At 46.0% G+C, this 18,117-nt stretch overlaps 2 protein-coding genes across 2 annotated transcripts; both read left to right on the top strand.

The window, feature by feature from the left end:
* The first annotated feature begins 1,087 nt into the window (after positions 1 to 1,087).
* Positions 1,088 to 6,077, top strand: PMF1 (polyamine modulated factor 1). The gene is made up of 5 exons (XM_081842903.1): positions 1,088 to 1,282; positions 2,374 to 2,479; positions 3,119 to 3,219; positions 4,094 to 4,289; positions 5,332 to 6,077. The coding sequence occupies exons 1-5, from the start codon at positions 1,119 to 1,121 to the stop codon at positions 5,380 to 5,382; spliced, it is 618 nt and encodes a 205-aa protein (XP_081699029.1). The 5' UTR covers positions 1,088 to 1,118; the 3' UTR covers positions 5,383 to 6,077.
* Positions 6,078 to 10,915: 4,838 nt separating this feature from the next.
* Positions 10,916 to 14,149, top strand: BGLAP (bone gamma-carboxyglutamate protein). The gene is made up of 4 exons (XM_081842907.1): positions 10,916 to 11,101; positions 11,828 to 11,875; positions 12,577 to 12,637; positions 13,743 to 14,149. Exons 1-4 carry the CDS (start codon positions 11,041 to 11,043, stop codon positions 13,882 to 13,884), a joined length of 312 nt encoding a protein of 103 aa, XP_081699033.1. The 5' UTR covers positions 10,916 to 11,040; the 3' UTR covers positions 13,885 to 14,149.
* The last annotated feature ends 3,968 nt before the right edge of the window (positions 14,150 to 18,117 follow it).

The following is an 18,117-nucleotide window of genomic DNA, read 5'->3' on the forward strand; positions in this document are numbered from 1 at the left end:
TTGGGCACTGAAAAGATGGCCTGTGGATGAGCAGAATTCACCACAAGACAGTTTGCTCTGCTTTTTAGTGATCTTTCCCTACTAGAGCAGCTGGAAATGAAAATGCGGCATTTTTTAGCATAACTGCTGTTTATAGGGGTTGGTGGTAAGGTCAGACAAACCTCTCCAGCTTCCTGTGACTTGTTTGTGCACACTCCCTAACCCTTTGCACTGTGTACAGGTTCCATGGGGGTACTTGAGGGTCCTGTGGCAGCTGAGTCAGTGAATTTACTGAGGCACGGTGCCAATCCAAGAGCTCTGGCTCTTGCTCTCCATCATTCATTTGCATGTTGAGATTTCCCTCTCACATACTATTTTGTGTCAGTTTGCTGTTTTGTGCAGCGTGCTGTTCTCACAGTGCCCAACCAGATTTAATCTGGGAAACCCATAAACAGAACCTGAGTGCAATAGCACCCTCCCCAAATGCAATTCCTAGCAGCTGGTATTCAAAAGGCATACTGCCTAGAACAGTGAAGGTAGACCCAAGCCATTCAGAGCCTTATCCTCCCATGAATTGCCCCACTTCACTTTTAAAGCCATCATAGGCAGGGCCTGCTTTTAGCTGGCCATTCCAGCCAGCCACTAAAAGGCCAATTTTACAACTTTTAATTACAGTCACCTGAATGATCTCCGTGTCCCTTTCTCTCGCCGTTCCTTTTTTCCGTTTGGGCCGTTCAAGGTTATTTGACTATGTCTTGGCCTTTAATCTCCTGTATTCCTTAGAAAAACTATAGGTGCTTTTTAAGAATTAATAATACCTAGCAAGGTTGCAAAAAGAAATAATACTGTACAGTATAATCAAGTTGCCAGGCAGCCCTACTCACGCCGATCAGTGATGCCATATACAACTGGCCAGTAGGGGGCGGCATTGTACTTCGCTCTACGTTAAAGGCTTTTCATTGGACAAACGGGGAAGCCGCGTCCAATTAAATAAAAGCTTAGGTCCTACCGCCTCTTCGGTGACCACAAATCACGTGGGTGGGGCCGAGCGTATAAAACTGCCTCGTTCCACCAATCGGAAGCAGCGTGGCATCAGTGGGCGGGGCTATTGAGAAGTTTGGATTTGTGGCGGGCCCAAAATGGCGACTGAGGTGGCTGAGGGGGTGGGTACCGCTGACGGGGAGAAGGAGGCCGCCGCCGACGCTGCTGTTGCTGCTGCTGAGCCTCCGAGCAACCCCAGCCGGGAGCAGCTCCTGGACTACATCGTCGACGTTTCCTTGCGGAAGATTGTGGAAACGGGCAGGTAAGGCTTGGCGAAAGCGGGAGAAGGCAATTCTCGCGATAGTTGGCTTGGTGTTATAAGGAGGAGGAAGCCTCGCGAGATCTAGTGGGGAAGGTCCCACGAGAGTTGTTTGCGCGGAATTCGCTAACTCTTGAAGTTGGCTGGGGCTGATGGGAATTGTAGTCAGCCTGGAGGGAGCCTGGCTGTGGAAAGACGGAAGGATGCTCTGAGCAGAAAAGAGACTGGAATGCCCTAAAGCAAAGTCGAGCAGAAAGCCTCTTCCAGCGCTCTTTGACTTATGTAAAAAAACCAACAACAAAAAACTGTTGCCATATCACTAGAATATATCAAAGCTGTTTACAACGGTAAAAATAAGATAAAGCATGAAATAAAAGCACAAACAGTTAAAAACAAAGACCAGTAACTCATTGTGGGTGGTGTACTCTCCACAGGGCTGGTGGAATAAAAAAGTTTTCAGCATTTATTTAAAAACCAGGCACAGAGGGCACCTCCCTGGAATGTTTTTGTTCACAGGATGAGGTACAACAGAAAAGTTAGTGTTAAATGAGTACAATGGCAACACAAACGAGGTTGTCATGAGCTTAGATTAGTTTTTTAAGGGCTTGATAAGTGCTATGGGGAGGGTCTCCTTTAATGGAACTTCCATGGTCAGAGGTGATGCTGCTGTGTCAAACTTTTTTCTGTTAAAAGTCTGGAGTTGCCACCCAGTCCAGTTCTCTTTTCTGGTGAGGAAGAAGTATAACATGAAAAATTACGAATATGGTGTGTGTTTTTGATTTAGAAAAATGGAAATGTTTCGAATATAAACACCGTAAATGTTTAAAACATATTAATCTGTAATATTGAATCATGCAACATCAACTATATCCTGCTTGGATAAACATAAAAATGAAAAGTTTACATGTTAGAAAATTAGGTATCTTTCTTGACTAAAATCCTATTTTAGCAGTGAAAAGAAAAGGAAGGAGAGGACAAAAAAGAGCAAGAATATATAGAAATGAGTACTTGATTATGCATCCTAGTGCATAGATAATAGAAACAATGTGCAGGGTTTTTAAAATGTTAATGGTATTTTCTTTCTCTACCTATAGCTACCATAGGTTTGCGAAGTGTTACAGTCGTCTTTACAAAGTGCAACCTGAACTCACCAAGTGTGTTTACAATCAGTTTATTGCCCACCTGCAAACCTCCTTTCGGGTAAGGGCCAAGGAAAAGCACAAAACCCTTCCTTATAGGTTCCAGTGCAGCCTGCAGTTCTTGTTTTTCAGAAAAGGGTGGAGATTTCTCATTTTAAATAAATAGTAAACCTGGAAGGACTGAACTCTTCATTCACCAGCTTCATGGTTCAGTCCTGCATATGTAATGTGACTAGACTGCAACATAGTAAATAGCAACTGATATTACCGTGAAAACAGGATGACTGTGTGTGCGAAGTCCAGTGAGAGAATGGTAATGAAGTTCATATTCATGCCACATTATCTGCTACAGGGAGGGAGACCTTGTTGTGAAAAGTTGTTAAACGTTATTGATGATTGCAAACCTCTTGCAGTCTTGGCCTTAGATATGTCAAAGGCCTTTTAATGTTATTTGTTGGCTGTGCTTAAAAGGCTGCAATTTGTCCCTAATTTTTTAAGAATATTAAATCAAATCTCTTTCAAAGCTACAGCCACAACTAGAATAAATAGTTTGGATTTGGGTCCTGCGTGTGTGTCCAACGCAGGAACCTTCGGCACTACATCTCAGAGAGGCATCAGATTTTACAGGTGTGAAAATTAAACTCAATACTACATTCTCAGGTTATATGTAGAGATTGTGTGTCTTGGTTTTTTTGTGCAGGAGGAGATCCAGGACCTGAAGGAAGAAGGGAATCTCAGTGTGCTCTTTAAATCACTAGATGAACTTGTGGAAGAAGCAAAGAAAAGGAGTACCCCTGCATGGTAAGGCGTGACTCCCTTGGCATAAGAACTGCCTGGCTGGGTTGACTCTGAGGTCTGTCTTGTCAGGCAGCCTCTTTTCACAGCAGCCATTTAGATAGAGCTGGGAAGCAGAGGGAGAGGTCAACTTCACACACACACCCTCCGCCTTCAACCTTTGGTTGTTTGGGGTCTGGTAGACGGCCTCTACACACATTTCACACATGACAGCTAGAGGTCATGGAATTGTAGAGTTGGAAGTGACCCAAAGGGGTACCCTAACCCCATGCAGTGCAGGAATCTCTAAACACAATCCCCCATCCAATTGAAAACCATACCATACCCTGCTTAGCTTTGCAAATGCGCTAGCAATTTTATTGCTGCTTCACTGATGGGGACTGAGCAGCTAGGGACCTCCTACATGAAAAGCTAGGCTGCAGCCCCTTCTGTGATAAGGCACAGACTACACCCGTGGCAGCACCAGTGTTTTGTCAGTACTTCTGCAGCAGTGTGCAGATGTTGCACATATCAACAGGCACATTCTAAAAGCTGGTAACTTCAATGCTTTCCTTTATTGCCTGCCTCTAAGTTCATTCCTTGTTCCTCTAATGCAGACCGAGGGCCACTCCCCCTTCTGTGAAGCATTCGGGAGCCACATGCCCACGTTGGGCAGGGCCAGAGGCAAAAGCATGAGGAGGAACAAATGTAAAGTTTACATTTGTCCAATAGGCTTGTTCTACTCACAGCACTTGAGAGGGATGGCAAGTGGGACTGGTGAGGCGTGTGCCCTGAGGAGGGTCTCGAGGACCAGATAGTGAGTCCCAGGAGGGAGGGGGCATATTTGGCCTCTGGGCCTGAGATTGCCCATCCCTCTTGTTAACGCCTTCATTGAATTCAGGCGTCCCAGTGGAATCCCAGAGGAAGACGTCCACAGTGCTGTTGTGCCGTACCTTCTCAAGCAGCGCAGATTCCTACAGAAGGCCATAAAAGAAAAGGAAGAGGCGAACTCGCGGTTGGCTGAAGCAGTGCTGGCTGGTCGGAAGAGAATTGCAGACCTGCAGGAGGAGATCAGAAAGAGCAAGGAAGAGTGGCAGGTAAGTGGAGCCTCGCAGGTACCATGCCCATCTGTGCAGCAGGATAATTTGCCTGGGGTGCATCAACAGCCTGGAAGGAGAAGAGAAATGTGCCCTCCTCCCCACACTTGTCTTCAAACACTGATGAGAAACATTCAGTCAGGTGGAATCCTTGCTGAATGAATGTGTTGTTCTCAGTTGGCTTCATGGGCAAAAGAAGGAGCCAACCAAGACTTCTCCAGGAAAGGAGTCATAGAATTGAGCCCCACAACCTGAATTCTCTGACCAAAAATGCATTATCACACGTCCCTGCCAATTGTACCACTAAAGGCAATGGGACACAAAGTTAGGCCTGAGATGGGCGGCAGGTTCACAGGAGATGAGATGATCCTTTAAGAATCACAGTCCTACACTACGTAGGGCCACTGTGGCAAGAGGAGTCTTCGTGAGTAATCCCGTATACAGGACTCATTCTCCAAATGCAGATCTTTTGTAACCAAAATAGTAGCATCCACACATAAAGATGGAGGCAGCTGGCTGATTTGGAGCAAATTTACAAAGTTACAAATTTTCAGAAGGAAAAACAAACCATAATGAGAACAGAGCATGCTCAGTGTGTCATGGAACACAGAATGATCGTGGGGAGGAGGAGGAAATGGGTGGAGTAGAGTGTCCTGGAAAAGGACTTAGCTGGCTGGCTGGCTGGCTGGAAGACTGCACACTTAGACACTGCAACATTTTGTTGTGGGTTTGCTTGTAAAAGCAGAATCTGGTCACAGCATTTTGTACCAGCTCAAGTTTTTGAACATTTAAAGGATCACCCTGCTGGGGAGGACCAAAGCCACAACAAAACTGCCCTCAGACCCTTCCCAGAACCTAGAAGGAAGCATTTTTACCCTGCTAAGGAGTCAAAAAGGATCCCTGAGAAGCTTACATAAGATCATTAAGAAGGCAGCCCTTGCCTGCGGACTTACAATCTAACAGAGGCAATACAAATGGGAAAGAGGTATGTTGAAAGACTGTTCTTGCTAGCATTTAATGATTTTTCCTTCTTCCCTTCCAGGCAGTTGCTCAAGAAGGTCAGCAGATCGTGAGCAGCCTTGATGAGCTTTAGCAAGGAAGCAAAGCCTTGCTGGCTCCTCACGAATGGAGCCCCAACTGAAAAGGTGCTTTGGAAGACTAGGATTCCCAGCCCAGGACTTGTGTAGGCTCTGAGGTAGAACCAACAGGCCTCACAAGTCTACTGCAGTGTGAGACTCACTGATTTCCAATTCTTGCAGAGTGTTGCTTTCACAATCCTGCCGCTGGACTATTAAAAAAAGTATTTGGTGTGTTTGGGACCTAGACTATATGACCACACCCTGGACTGTGCAAGCCGGGGGGGGGGTCTTTTTGCAGCTGCTTGACCCTTCCTTTTCCCTTGGTCAAGGTGCATTTGAGCCCTTGAAATCCTCATCAGGAAACTGAGGCGGAGGTCACTTCCCACTGCAATATTCTCCCAGATTTTATTGCATCTCAGTCATTCTCTTTTCTTTCTGTAAGTTGCTTCCCTGCTTATGTTCCTACTTAACACTTCTCAAAAACTCGTATCTACATCTTGTCCACAATGAAGCTCAGCCACTGGTGAGTCAACGGTAAGGTTGCCACAAAACAGCCCATGTTCACAGCAGAATCATTGGGGTGTTTGGGGGTGACCTAAGCAGCAGCACCTCCTCTTTCTTAGTTTGAAGGAAGCAAACATTTGTTAATTACTGATGTATAAAGCAAGTACAACCAAACCTCTCCTATGAAATACACTCTCTCTCTCTCTCTCTCTCTCTGTGTGTGTGTGTGTGTGTGTGTGTGCGCGCGCATGTAACTTTTGAAGCAGATTAGAACTGCATTAAAGTATTGCTACAATTTCTGCCGTGCATTTCTTTAACACAAATATTGCCATCTGCCCAAGTTGGAGTTGCAGTGAATTATGCAACATATTTCTGCTGTGACTGAGCTGTCTTCCCCGTCGCTGAGTGGTGGGCAAGATGGGCCTTTAGCCTGATCCAGCTGGGCTTTGCTTAGGTTGAGTTGTAGCAGCAGAGTGCGTAGAAATCTGCTTTATGCGCCACCCATTTTCTTCTGGGGAAGTTCTTGGTTGCCAGCCCCCTGCAATGCGAATGTGCTGGGTATGCTTTGGGCATGCTTTGCTTAAAGGTAAAGGGACCCCTGACCATTAGGTCCAGTTGCGAACAACTCTGGGGTTGCGGCACTCATCTCGCTTTATTGGCTGAGGGAGCCAGCATACAGCTTCCGGGTCATGTGGCCAGCATGACTAAGCCGCTTCTGGCGAACCAGAGCAGCGCACGGAAACGCCATTTACCTTCCCGCCAGAGCGGTACCTATTTATCTACTTGCACTTTGACATGCTTTCGAACTGCTAGGTTGGCAAGAGCAGGGACCAAGCAACGGGAGCTCACCCCGTCGCGGGGATTCGAACCACCGACCTTCTGATTGGCAAGTCCTAGGCTCTATGGTTTAACCCACAGCACCACCCGCGTCCCACTATGCTTTGCTTACCAGTGGGCTAAAAGCAAGGCCCATTTGAATGTGTGTGTTAAATAGGACCCACAATGCACTGCAACAGGCAGGACTTCCGTGGCAGAACTGATCAGGTTTCTCAATAACACATCCATACAGAAAGGGTTTCCCGGAGCGATGGAATACCAGTCCCCTGAGGCTAGAGAAGGAGGGTGTGTCTCTATTATACATGCCAGCATCTGCTCCCAATTAGATACAATGTTTGTGTTTGGATGTAAAGTCGACCCAGTTACCCATATTTTTCTTGTATAAACATGGGTTCCTTGATTACACTGTAAATATAGAGCGGGATGCCAAGCAGTGCTTGTTGTTTGGCTTGCGCCACGTTCCCTGTGGCCAGCGTGGGATGTCTAGGAGAGGGCTTGGCTGCCTCGAGTCAGCCTCATCTTTTCCAGATGCAGTTCCAGGAGCCGGGGAGCAACTGGGAACTCAGGAACCAGCACGTAGGATGTGAGGAGTGCTGAAAACTTAAAGTTTCCTGTAGAATGCCACAAACTTGGAGGCTTGTCATTGCAAACAAACTGCAGGGCAACCGGTTCACTGCTGGCTGGCATTCCATCTCATGCTGGCTTGTTTATAGTCAGGGCTCTTGGCTCCTCACTACTGCTAGAATTTTGCCTCCAGGCCAAGCATATTTGGCTCCAAAGGTAGCTGAATTTTGTGACACGTATACATTATGCAAGCTTTAATATATTTTTCCTATAACTTGTATTTGCTAGTCAGGGGAAGGGGGACGGCAGCAGATCCCTCCCCCCCCCCCCCGCAACAATACCCAGTGATCCCTGACTTCTGAGATTTTAGCAAGCACATTTCAAGGGTCCATTCTAGCCATAATAACTAGAACACAGATGGGGAACTTGCAGTTCTTATGATGCTGCTGGACTCCAACTCCCACCATCCTCAACCAACATGCTGAATTGTCAGGGATGATAGGAGTTGTAGTCACCAACATCTGGAGGGTCACAGGCTCCCTGTGCCTGGTTTAGAAGCTTGATATTTAGAATTTCAGGCATCTGTTCTAAGCATAAGGTCTAGCTGTAAAATATTGAGGCGTAAGCAGAATGCAGTTCTTGCCTCTCTGGGTGAGATGGGGGGACTATTGGGAAATCTTAAGACAAGCTGCTGCTTCTTGGCTTCAATGCACCGGCAAAATCCTGTCTGCATTTCAGGGATAATACTGATCTTATGGGCCTCTTGAAATGCTTGTGGAATGTAGGAAGCATGCCATTTGTGCATCCAGCTCATTATTGCAACTTCTCTTCAGAGTTCCCCGCAGGGCTCTCCTGGAGATGCCAGGAATTGAACCTGGAACCTTCTGCATGCAAAGCAGGTGCTCTGCCGCTAAGCTATGGCCCTTCCCATGGTGGGATGTGCAGTGTTTTCAGCATTCTGAAGCATTGCATAAATGCAAAAACTACTTATTTTTAGGAGATTAGAATTCCATGCTGTTTGCCCCATCCCAGTGTTGGGACTGCCTGGTTTTGGAGCAGAATAGGGGTGGCCTTTCACAGCCCCAAAGCAACATTAATCCAGTACAACGTGGCACTGGAGAGAGCCTGCTTTCCTGGCATGGTTCTCTTCCCTTGCATCTGCTAGCGATTTGCATCCAGGGCAAGTGAGGGCAAAATACCCCATCCCATTTCCTCTCCCCAGAACTGGAGGCCATCCTGGGGCTTTGGAGCTCAGCAATGTGGCCTGCTGTGATCGGATGAGGGAAAAGAAAGAGCCACGGGCAAATTAAATCTTTAAGTTTCTCTTTGGCCCTGAACACATCCGCATGGAAAGGAAAACCCCACAAATCTCTGCAGTTTGTGGGTAAATTACAGGCTTACAGGCTGTTTCCTCCTCTGCCCCTGGTTGCGAGTTGCTCTTGGCTCAGAGCCAGATCTCCTTTCTTCAGGGGCAGATTTCTTTAAGGGTGAGGTGCAGTCCTTACATGGAAAAGACTTCCATGTCACAAAAAGAGCATGGAAAATGAAGATGACTGCCTGTGCGCCTATTTCCTAGGTCTGGGCTCTGCTTGCAAGCTGCTGTTATTGCCCCCTGACTTTATGTAGGTAGCCCTCCTAAGCCAGCTCCTAGACCATCCACATATCTTTCCAGGCATTGAATGTGGTCCTCCAAGCATCTCTTTCCAGCCTCCTAGACTCCCCAGACCATGCCCATCACTTGCCCCTGCTCTACACTATCCTTAAGTGCTTTTTTTGCCTGGCTGGGATGTGCTCTCAATGACTGCAGCCTCCTGTTGTCTAACCTTCATTCCCTCACATCCACCCAGTGCTCTGCTGCCAAAATTATTGACCTCCTTATTACTTCAATGATGCCATGCCCTCCCCATCCCTTATTTCCTTACACTGGTTTTGTGTCTGCTCCTGGAACCTTTGGAACCCTCTGTGCCTCCCCATCTCTGTTTTTATTTCTAGAGAGGTCCCATCCTGTGACCCTCACTCATCTATTGCTGCCACCCTCTGTCATTGAAAATCCCTTGTTCCCTCAAATGACTCCACCCATTTCCTCTCACTGCCTCTTATGCCTGGAACTCCCTCCTGGAACATCTTTGTGTGACCACCTCCCTTATTTCCTTTCAAAGCCCCTTCTCCAAATTTACCTTTTCCAGGAAGCCTTTGGATCATCCACACCTTGGTCCCTAACCCTTTGGCCAATCCAAAGTACATGCAATTGAAACAGCCACATATGCCTCCCCTGCTTACCTGTGTGCCTCCACTCTCCCCTTCCTCTGTTGGTTGTTTCTTGTGTCTGTTTTAGATTGTAAGCCTTTGGGGCAAGGACCTGACCTTCCTGTTATTTGTAAAGTTCCATGGTGCTATATCAATTAAGAAGAATAGAATCGGATTATAGGAGGTTACGTGAATAGAAACATCCAAATGCTTCGGCACCATTTTACCTCCCAAACTAATTGCTTATATCTGCCTTGCGACAGCCCTTAAAGATCATGAAGTAGAGATTAAGACAGTGAGAGTGGTATGTCTAAATCCACCTTCTGTGCAGTGCTCAGATTGCAGAGAGGAAGAGGGCCTCAAACCCACAAGCCCTACTTCTCCCAATTTTAGTGAAACCGTATCTCTAACCATATCTTGTAAAACCTACAGCTTAAGCAGGAGGCTGGCTTCACTGCCATTCACAAACTCTTAGTGAGTTCATAGCAGGGGCAAGATTCAGTCTGGGGACTTTCCTGATGCATTGCACTGTCTCTTAACCAAAAACCTTTTATGGGAATAATAATTGGAGGCATGTGAATTGATGACCAAAGCGACAGCTGAAGAGGAGCTTCGCTGCTTGCACCTGAGCTGCTGCAGCACACCAGGAGGTCAAATCTTCGATCCACACACTGCATTTAAAGCTTATTCAGCGTAAAACACACAGAAGCATAGAATTTTAGAGTTGGACAAGACCCCCGAGGATCATCTAGTCCAACTCCCTGCAATTCAGGAATATGCAGCTGTCCCTTACTGGGATCAAACCTGCAACCTGGGCGCTATCAGCACTGCTTTCTAACCAACTGAGCTATCCAGGCTGACTTCCCACAAAGAATCCTGGGTTCTGTAGTTTATTATGGGTGCTAGAAATTGGTAACTCTATGAGGAAGGAAACTACACTTCCCAGGATTATTTGGAGGGGAGTCATGTGCTTTAAATGTGTTTCGAATATGCTTTCCAATATATATTGTGTCCCCAGTCTGCTTTGATTTGAAACCTTTAGCCACCCAACAGCATGAAATCTAGGTAGCTGCCTTCCTTTCTGAGCTTTGGGTCCCCAAAACACCCCAACTCCCAGTGCTGCAAAAGCATCACGGCTTCCCAGTCTGACTGTGGCGTCCATCCTGCCCTGCCCCTTCCTTGCAGGCCAGATGATGTCCTTGCCTTCTCCAGATGATGTCCTTGCCCCCAAACCACAATTACTGCTTGGACTTGGCAGCCTTCCTGCCCAGCAGATGGGCTCCAAAATAGACCTGGCTTCCTGCCCCTTCTGAGGTTGGAGCGAGGAGGAAGGAGGAGGTCCTGTGGGCTGTCCCTCCTGCCAAGTGGGCTGGGGGGGGGGCTGGGGGCTGCCAGAACAGTATAAATCGGGAGCAGAGACCCAGGAAGAGCACTAGAAGAAGCAACTGGAGGAAGGAAGGAAGCAAGCATCTCCAGACCTTTAGAGAACATCTCCCCACTAGCAAACAGCATCAATCAAGATGAACAAGTTGATTCTGGTGAGCTTCCTGGCAGTGGCCACTCTCTGCCTTTGCCAAGCAGGTAAGTGGCCAAACCATCTCTGGGTTATGATTCTCTATGTGGCCGCAGATGGGGTTGCAGGTGCCATCAAAGTCCAGTCTTCTCAATGCACCTACATGTGAGCAAAGCTAAATATTTAGACGAGAAATCACAGTTTTAAGATGGTGAGTATTTCCAGAGTGTGCCAGCTTTTTAAACAAAAAGAATAACCGTCCGGACCCAGAGATGCCAACATCACTTCAGATTCATTTCTGCCTTCAAAGCTGACCCACCGTTTCTCTTCCCCCCACCCCCCTCCATGCCAGTGGTGGTGTAGTGTTTAGAGTGTCAGACTAGAACCTTGGAGACCAGGGTTCAAATCCCCACTCAGCCATGAAGCCCCCCGGGTGACTTTAGGTCAGCCACCATCTCTCAGCCTAACCTACCTCACAGGGTTGTTGGGCAGAAGTATGTACATCACTTCAAGCTCTTTGGAGGAACAGTAGGGTATAAATAAAATAGATAAAGGTTACTATCATTCCTGACCCTTCCCTTGCCTGCAGTTTCAGCAGGCATTTCCTCTGTACTGACCAAGCTTATCTCGGTCTCAAGCATGACATTGTTACATTGAAAGCTGAAGTTCTTAGGAAGTGCTCAAGCCCAAACTGTGCCCTTGGGTGATAGGCATTACCTCCTTTCCCTGATGCCTCACTTGGCCAAGGGGCAAGTAGCCTTTTGCTCACAACAGTTGCCCTTCTCCTTTTCCAGATGACTCTGGCCCCTCCAACAGTGCCAACGACTCACCCAGCTCTGAAGGTCAGTTTATCTCCACTTTTATTCCTTTCTTGTTTTTTTATTTTTAGATAATTGCTTCAAAAAGACTTATATCTGTTGAAGTGACCTAGGTTTGCAAACCTGTAAAATTTGAGGGGGGTGAGGGGGGATAGAGGGAAGGCGGGAGAGCTGTAGCTGAGTGGTGATGTGTTTTGCATACAGAAGGTCTCAGGTTCAATTGCTCACATCTTCAACTAGAGCTGGGTGGGAGAAGGCTATCAAAAGCCCTGGAGAGCCACTGCTTATCAGTGTAGACCAGAGCTTTCCAAACTGTGTGTCGCGACACGTTAATGTGTCGGCTGCTGTGTGTCGCACAAACACTCCCCGCACTCCTTCCAGGGCTGGAAAGGGGTTTGTTTAACCTCAGTTTTGCTAGTAAAACTGAATTACTCTGTCGTGAAATGTTGCATATCCAAAAAGTGTGTCCCCAACTTGAAAAGTCTGGATAGCTCTGGTGTAGACAATACTGAGCTAGATGGACCACAGCAGCTTCTTATGTTTCTAAAAGTATGGAAATCTCTCTTTTCCCTTTCTGTTCCACAATGAGGGCTAGAATCATGTTGCTTTTAAAAATGAAAACGGAGACTGTCAGGATCCTTGGTTTTGCTCCTGAGCCACAAGCCCTACTGATAGCAGGGAGGAGGCAGCGCTGTTGATAAAATATGCAACTTTTCCTCTTGCAGCTTTTGTCTCCAGGCGCATCAGTGCTCAAGTAGTGAAGAGACACAAGAGGAACTATAACAGGTAAAGATAAATGCGCAACTTGTCATGAGCTAGAAATCTGGGGTGGGGGTGGGCTTCCTAGTGGCTTTGAGGATGCCTCCAGGGGGTCCCAAACATTGGATGGAGGAGAATAGTTACTCAGGTAATGTCAGCACAGGGCTCTGTAAAGCAGCTGTTACTCTCTCTGCTGCAAGGATTGGCTGGATGCATCAAATGTGCATTCCAGTGTGATGGAGAAACAGAACCCAGGGGAAGAGTATGCATATGAAGAGGTGGGACTATGCAGATTGGAGGGGAGGACTAAATGGTGGGAAATGGCACAAGGGGTAGATTTAGCTCCTATCCCTACAGTGTCTGCTCACCTTGCAGCTCTTTGTTTTCTCTGACACAATTATTCCTATTCACTCCTCTGGGGGAAAAGTGTAACTTTGCAATTACCGGTAATGCAAAATCTTCATCCCCCGCCCTGGCATCTAGTGGAGGTGAAGAAATTTATTTCCATTGGTGTTTAAAAGTGGACCTACTTTCTGAAAAAAAGCTGTCTTTTGAAATGCGCACTTCTTCAAATTTTGTAATGCAGTCCTCCAGCCTTTTAAGGGGGGAAAAACCCTCAAAGCAGCTTACCTAACAAATAAAAACAATAAAATTACCAATAAAAAATAGTCAAATCCAGCTATTCAAAACAATGTAAAATCTATGATAAGCTAAAAAACAGATTAAAAGACATGTCAATGTTCTACATATCTGGAGAGGCTTGCCCGAAGAAAAATGTTTTTAGCAGGCACCGAAGAGAGTGCAGTGGAGGTACCTGTCTGAAGTAAAAAAAGGCAGGGAGTTCCAGAGTGCAGTGTAATGTGTACAAAATGCATATACTAGGGTAAAAGTGTGCATAATCATTACGGTAGGTTTTTGCAAATGTTTTGCAAAAATGTATACTGGGCAAAATTAGGAGAAATTTTACAATGAACGCTGAAGATTTTTAATGGGGATTTTTGCATTAAGAAATGTGTATCTTGCTAAGTTAAAGTTTTGTATACGTGGATATCCTTTGGCATACTGAGAACATTTTGATATAGCCCAAAAATAGCTGCTAAATGCTCCAACCATGGCTGTTGCTCCCTGGCAGGTTCTACAACGCCCGTGCTGCCCCAACCCCAGACCCCCTTGAGCCTCTGCGAGAGGTTTGTGAGCTGAACCCCGACTGCGACGAGCTGGCTGACCACATCGGCTTCCAAGAAGCTTACAGGAAATTCTATGGGCCAGTATAGAGACCCTGCTCAAATTCCGCCCAGTGTGTGGGGCAGAAAAGAGGAGAGTCCCGCTCAGAGACCAGCGTCTGGGGGGAGGGATCTACTCGCTTTGGTGCTACACAGTCCTTGTCTCTTAAGATCCACAGCAGGATCCATGCCTTGAAATACCCTGAGCAGATACGGCTTGTAACTACTGTGCCTTTGCTTTCTGGCTGCCTCTGTAATATGCTTGCTTAAAAACTGGTGTTCTATGAAGAAAATATTAAATAATTTAAAAACATAAGCACACTTCTTTTCTTTCACTGAGCTATGTACATGATATGCTTTTTTTGGTGCTACATGGTGCTCTCCTATGCAATTCTGTAGCTTTCCCCAAACTGGTGAGCTGCAGAATTTTGGACTACAACTCCCAAGAACCCCAGCACTGTACACTGGGGCTGATGGGAGCTGAGGTGCAAAACTTCTGCAGGACCCAAGTTTGGGGGAAGTTGTAAGCTGCACTGAGATATTCTGGTGGTGGTAATGGTTGGATGAGAGTTGGAGGAGGCTGCCACTGGCTGATTTGGTTACATAGATCTTAAATAAAGGCATAAATACAACCTGAGCATAGGATGGGGAGGCTCACAGCATCTGCATCCCCACTGATTTTGTTCCCCCACTGGGTTCCCAGGGAAGCCCCAAATCACAGATTTGGGTCCAGCACAGAGCAGACATGCCTCTGTGTGTGCAACTTCCAGGATCAGCCAAAACTCACCCAAACACAGCCCTGCTTTGCCTATTGTTCTCTCCTTGGATGACATAGTAGCAAGCCAGGTGAAGTGGGAAAAGACCCAACCATTTGTCTCTATGGCAACAGAGATAACCTTTTAAAGATGCTGATGATGGGTATGTATCTAAGGCCATTACCTTAACAAAGGAAATGGTTTGCTTTGGGGGTTCTGGTTTTCTTTTACACATTCTAGCTTCATGTAAGCCTGGAAGGGATGCGTGGGTATAATCTAGACTGACCCCCCTTTCTATAACAATCTAATACACTGAGGCCAGCACTTAGCATTGTGGTTTGTGGGTGGTCAATGCACAGCATAAACAATGAATTGTTCAAATCTTTACACCAAAGATAGACAACCTCTTTTCATCATTTTCCCTTCTGGGTAGCCTAGCAGGGGCTGAATTCTGGTGATGGGTGGAGCCAGAGTTCAGATGATAGGCAGAGCCAGAATCAAAAGTGTTCCCCGTTTCCTTATAGGGACTGTTTTTCACCATGGTCATATGAGAATTCCGAATCCTTTGCAGGTCTACCCAGAAATCAGTCCCACTGGGTTTCATGGAGTTACTCTCAAGCCAGTAGAGGGCATTTGCTAGAAAGCAAATGAAAGTACGGTACTTGTCTTCTTACTCTTCTGCACACCCACACACCCACAAAAAACCAGAAAGCTACCAATGTGTTCTCTCATACAGCCAGCGGCGTAGCAAGGTCAGGTGGTACCCGGTGCGGAAAATTTCTTGTCACTCCCCCCCCCCCAAATGAAATTATTAAAAGAAGGAAAAATAAGAAACTTACAGTTGCAAGTGTTATTTTTTGGTTTATTTTGGTTTATTTGTGCATATAAGCACTTAAACTCCCCCCCCTAACTTTCTCTGCAAATTTTTTTGTTAATGCTTTGTTGATTTTAAAAACTATGTAACATAAGTAATCATCAGAAAAAACAAAAAATAATCAAACATTGATTCCAAAATTCTTTTCAAATTACATCTTGCACTTTACAGATAGGTAGCCGTGTTGCTCTGCCATAGTCAAAACAAAAAAAATTCCTTCCAGTAGCACCTTAAAGACCAACTAAGTCAGTTCTTGGTATGAGCTTTCATGTGCATGCACACTTCTTCAGATACAGATACTGTGTATCTGAAGAAGTGTGCATGCACACGAAAGCTCATACCAAGAACTGACTTAGTTGGTCTTTAAGGTGCTACTGGAAGGAATTTTTTTTGTTTTGATCTTACACTTTGTTATTTTCCGATTATTACATCTTAGCTTCCGTGTTTGTTTTCTTAGTTAAGTGTTTAATCTTTCCAGCAGCTTTTCTATCTGCACACCCAAAACCAAAGCTTCTGTTTGAAAAGGGGAGTACTATGGAGTGTTCACAAGAAAGACCTAGCATTAAAGACGGGTATCTCTCACACAATGTTAAATGTACATACCTCTTGGGACAAAACAGGAAGTTGCCTACCTTTCCGTTGTTCCAGTACATCTTTGGACACGCTTTATCAAACAAAGACACCAGCTAGAAATATTGGAGCAAAACAGCAGCCAGCAGGCTTGATTTTTCTTAAAGAAACTGTTGCAACAGGACTTCCCCCACAACACAACAAAGGAGCAGGAAAAAGCCCCAAACCAAAGCACGTTCCAACTTTTATCAGTTCCTACAAAACTACCTGCAACACCCGTAAAACTACATCATGCATACATCACAATTTCATCACACCTTGGGAGGGTCTGGAGCTGAAACCTGAGCATCAGATCAGCCTCCCACCCCCTTCCGTGATCTCCACCTTACACCTATTAAGGAAAGGAAAAAAGAACAATTTACAAGTTCCTGGCTTCCTGGCCAAGTAATCATCTCCTTATCCTGGCCAAGGATCTAGCCCATTCCCAAATGGTCTGTCATCATAGTTCGTGGGATGGCTAGCTGTCTGACACCCATTTGCCAAGGTGTCAGGAATTATTTCTGGTGGGAGAGAACGTGGTCTTATGCCCTGAGGATTATGGCTGCCTTTTCGTGCAACCCAAGTCCGTCCCCCTTCGGTAGCCATCCTTTCCCTAAGTAAAACAAAAGTGGTCTGGTGGAAATCCGACGAACAGTTGATTTTATAGAAATATCTGAAGGTTTCCCATAGTATAAAATGCGTGCTTGAATGTTTCTGGACCCTGAACTGGAGAAGGAAGGAAACGATTTATTAAAAATGGATATATCGTAGAAACAGTGGCTTTTCGTCAGTGACCTTGTTATGAATGTGGATGGAGATAGATGCTGAAAGTTTGCCTCCAGTACCCGTGTGTTTCTCTTCAGGGAGCGTTCTCAGCTAATGTTTATTTGGTTCTCCTTGGCTCTGACAGGTTATTTGAATGCGTTGTTTCAGCCATCCAGACTACCCAGCTTGTAGATGAGTGAGGCAGCCTTCCTTATTGAAAGTGTGTGTCTGAGACTGCCCTTATTTATGGGAGTCTCGTATTTACTTACAAAGAAAGAATATGTTCATGGGAATGTGTGCATAGTGTGGTGCTTTGCGGGACATTTGTTGTGGAGCTGGGATGGGAAGTACTTTCAACGTCCTGTTTTTCCCCTCAGCCAGGCCTAGAGGTGGGGGGAAAAGATACCGAAAATTTTGACGAGGGAAAGGCAATGGGGCAGATTTGTCAGGTTTGTGCAGGCACAGCTTGAAGACTTTACACAGACAGGAACCCCACATGGGTTTCCCCGCACGTAACAGGCAGGGAGCCAGCTCAGATAGAAAGACAGCAACCATTTTATTCGCTTTTTAAGCGCCGGCTACATCCATCGCTTCACTCACACCCTACCTCTCCTTCTGTGCGTTCCAGGGTTTGGGTCCTGAGCTGAGGGAGCTCTTGCTTCTTTCCTTCCAGGTCCCCAACACAATGGGACTTCCTTTTGAGCAGACAAGTCTAGAGTTGTCCATAAACTGCAGTTCTTGGTAGTGGTGTCGTGTGTGTGTGTGTGTAAAATACTAATTTTCAGTACATGTCCTTTGCGCTTAGGGAATTAATGTGCCTTGAATATACAGAATATTAACCTTTGGGCAGCTTCAATCAGATATAGGCACGCCTTCACTTAAAAGCGTTATTAAATCCAGTAGGTCTGCGTAAACATGCTGCAAGATCCTTATCCACGTTTGTAGCACCACCCCCAAAGTGAAACTTTAAATCAGTGGTGTCTGCAGACAGTTTTTCCAGGTCATGTGGCCAGCATGACTAAGCTGCTTCTGGTGAAACCAGAGCAGTGCATGGAAATGCCATTTACCTTCCTGCCAGAGCGGTACCTATTTATCTACTTGCACTTTGACATGCTTTCAAACTAGTAGGTTGGCAGGAGCTGGGACCAAACAACAGGAGCTCACCCCGTCACGGGGATTCGAACCATCGACTTTCCAATTGGCAAGTCCAAGGTTCAGTGGTTTACACCACAGCGTATTATTATGCACAGTCTGCATATTAACATCTGTCTGTCTGTCTGT

This window comes from Podarcis erhardii (genome assembly GCF_964252035.2).
Source record: "Podarcis erhardii genome assembly, chromosome: 15".
NCBI classification, from domain to species: domain Eukaryota; kingdom Metazoa; phylum Chordata; class Lepidosauria; order Squamata; family Lacertidae; genus Podarcis; species Podarcis erhardii.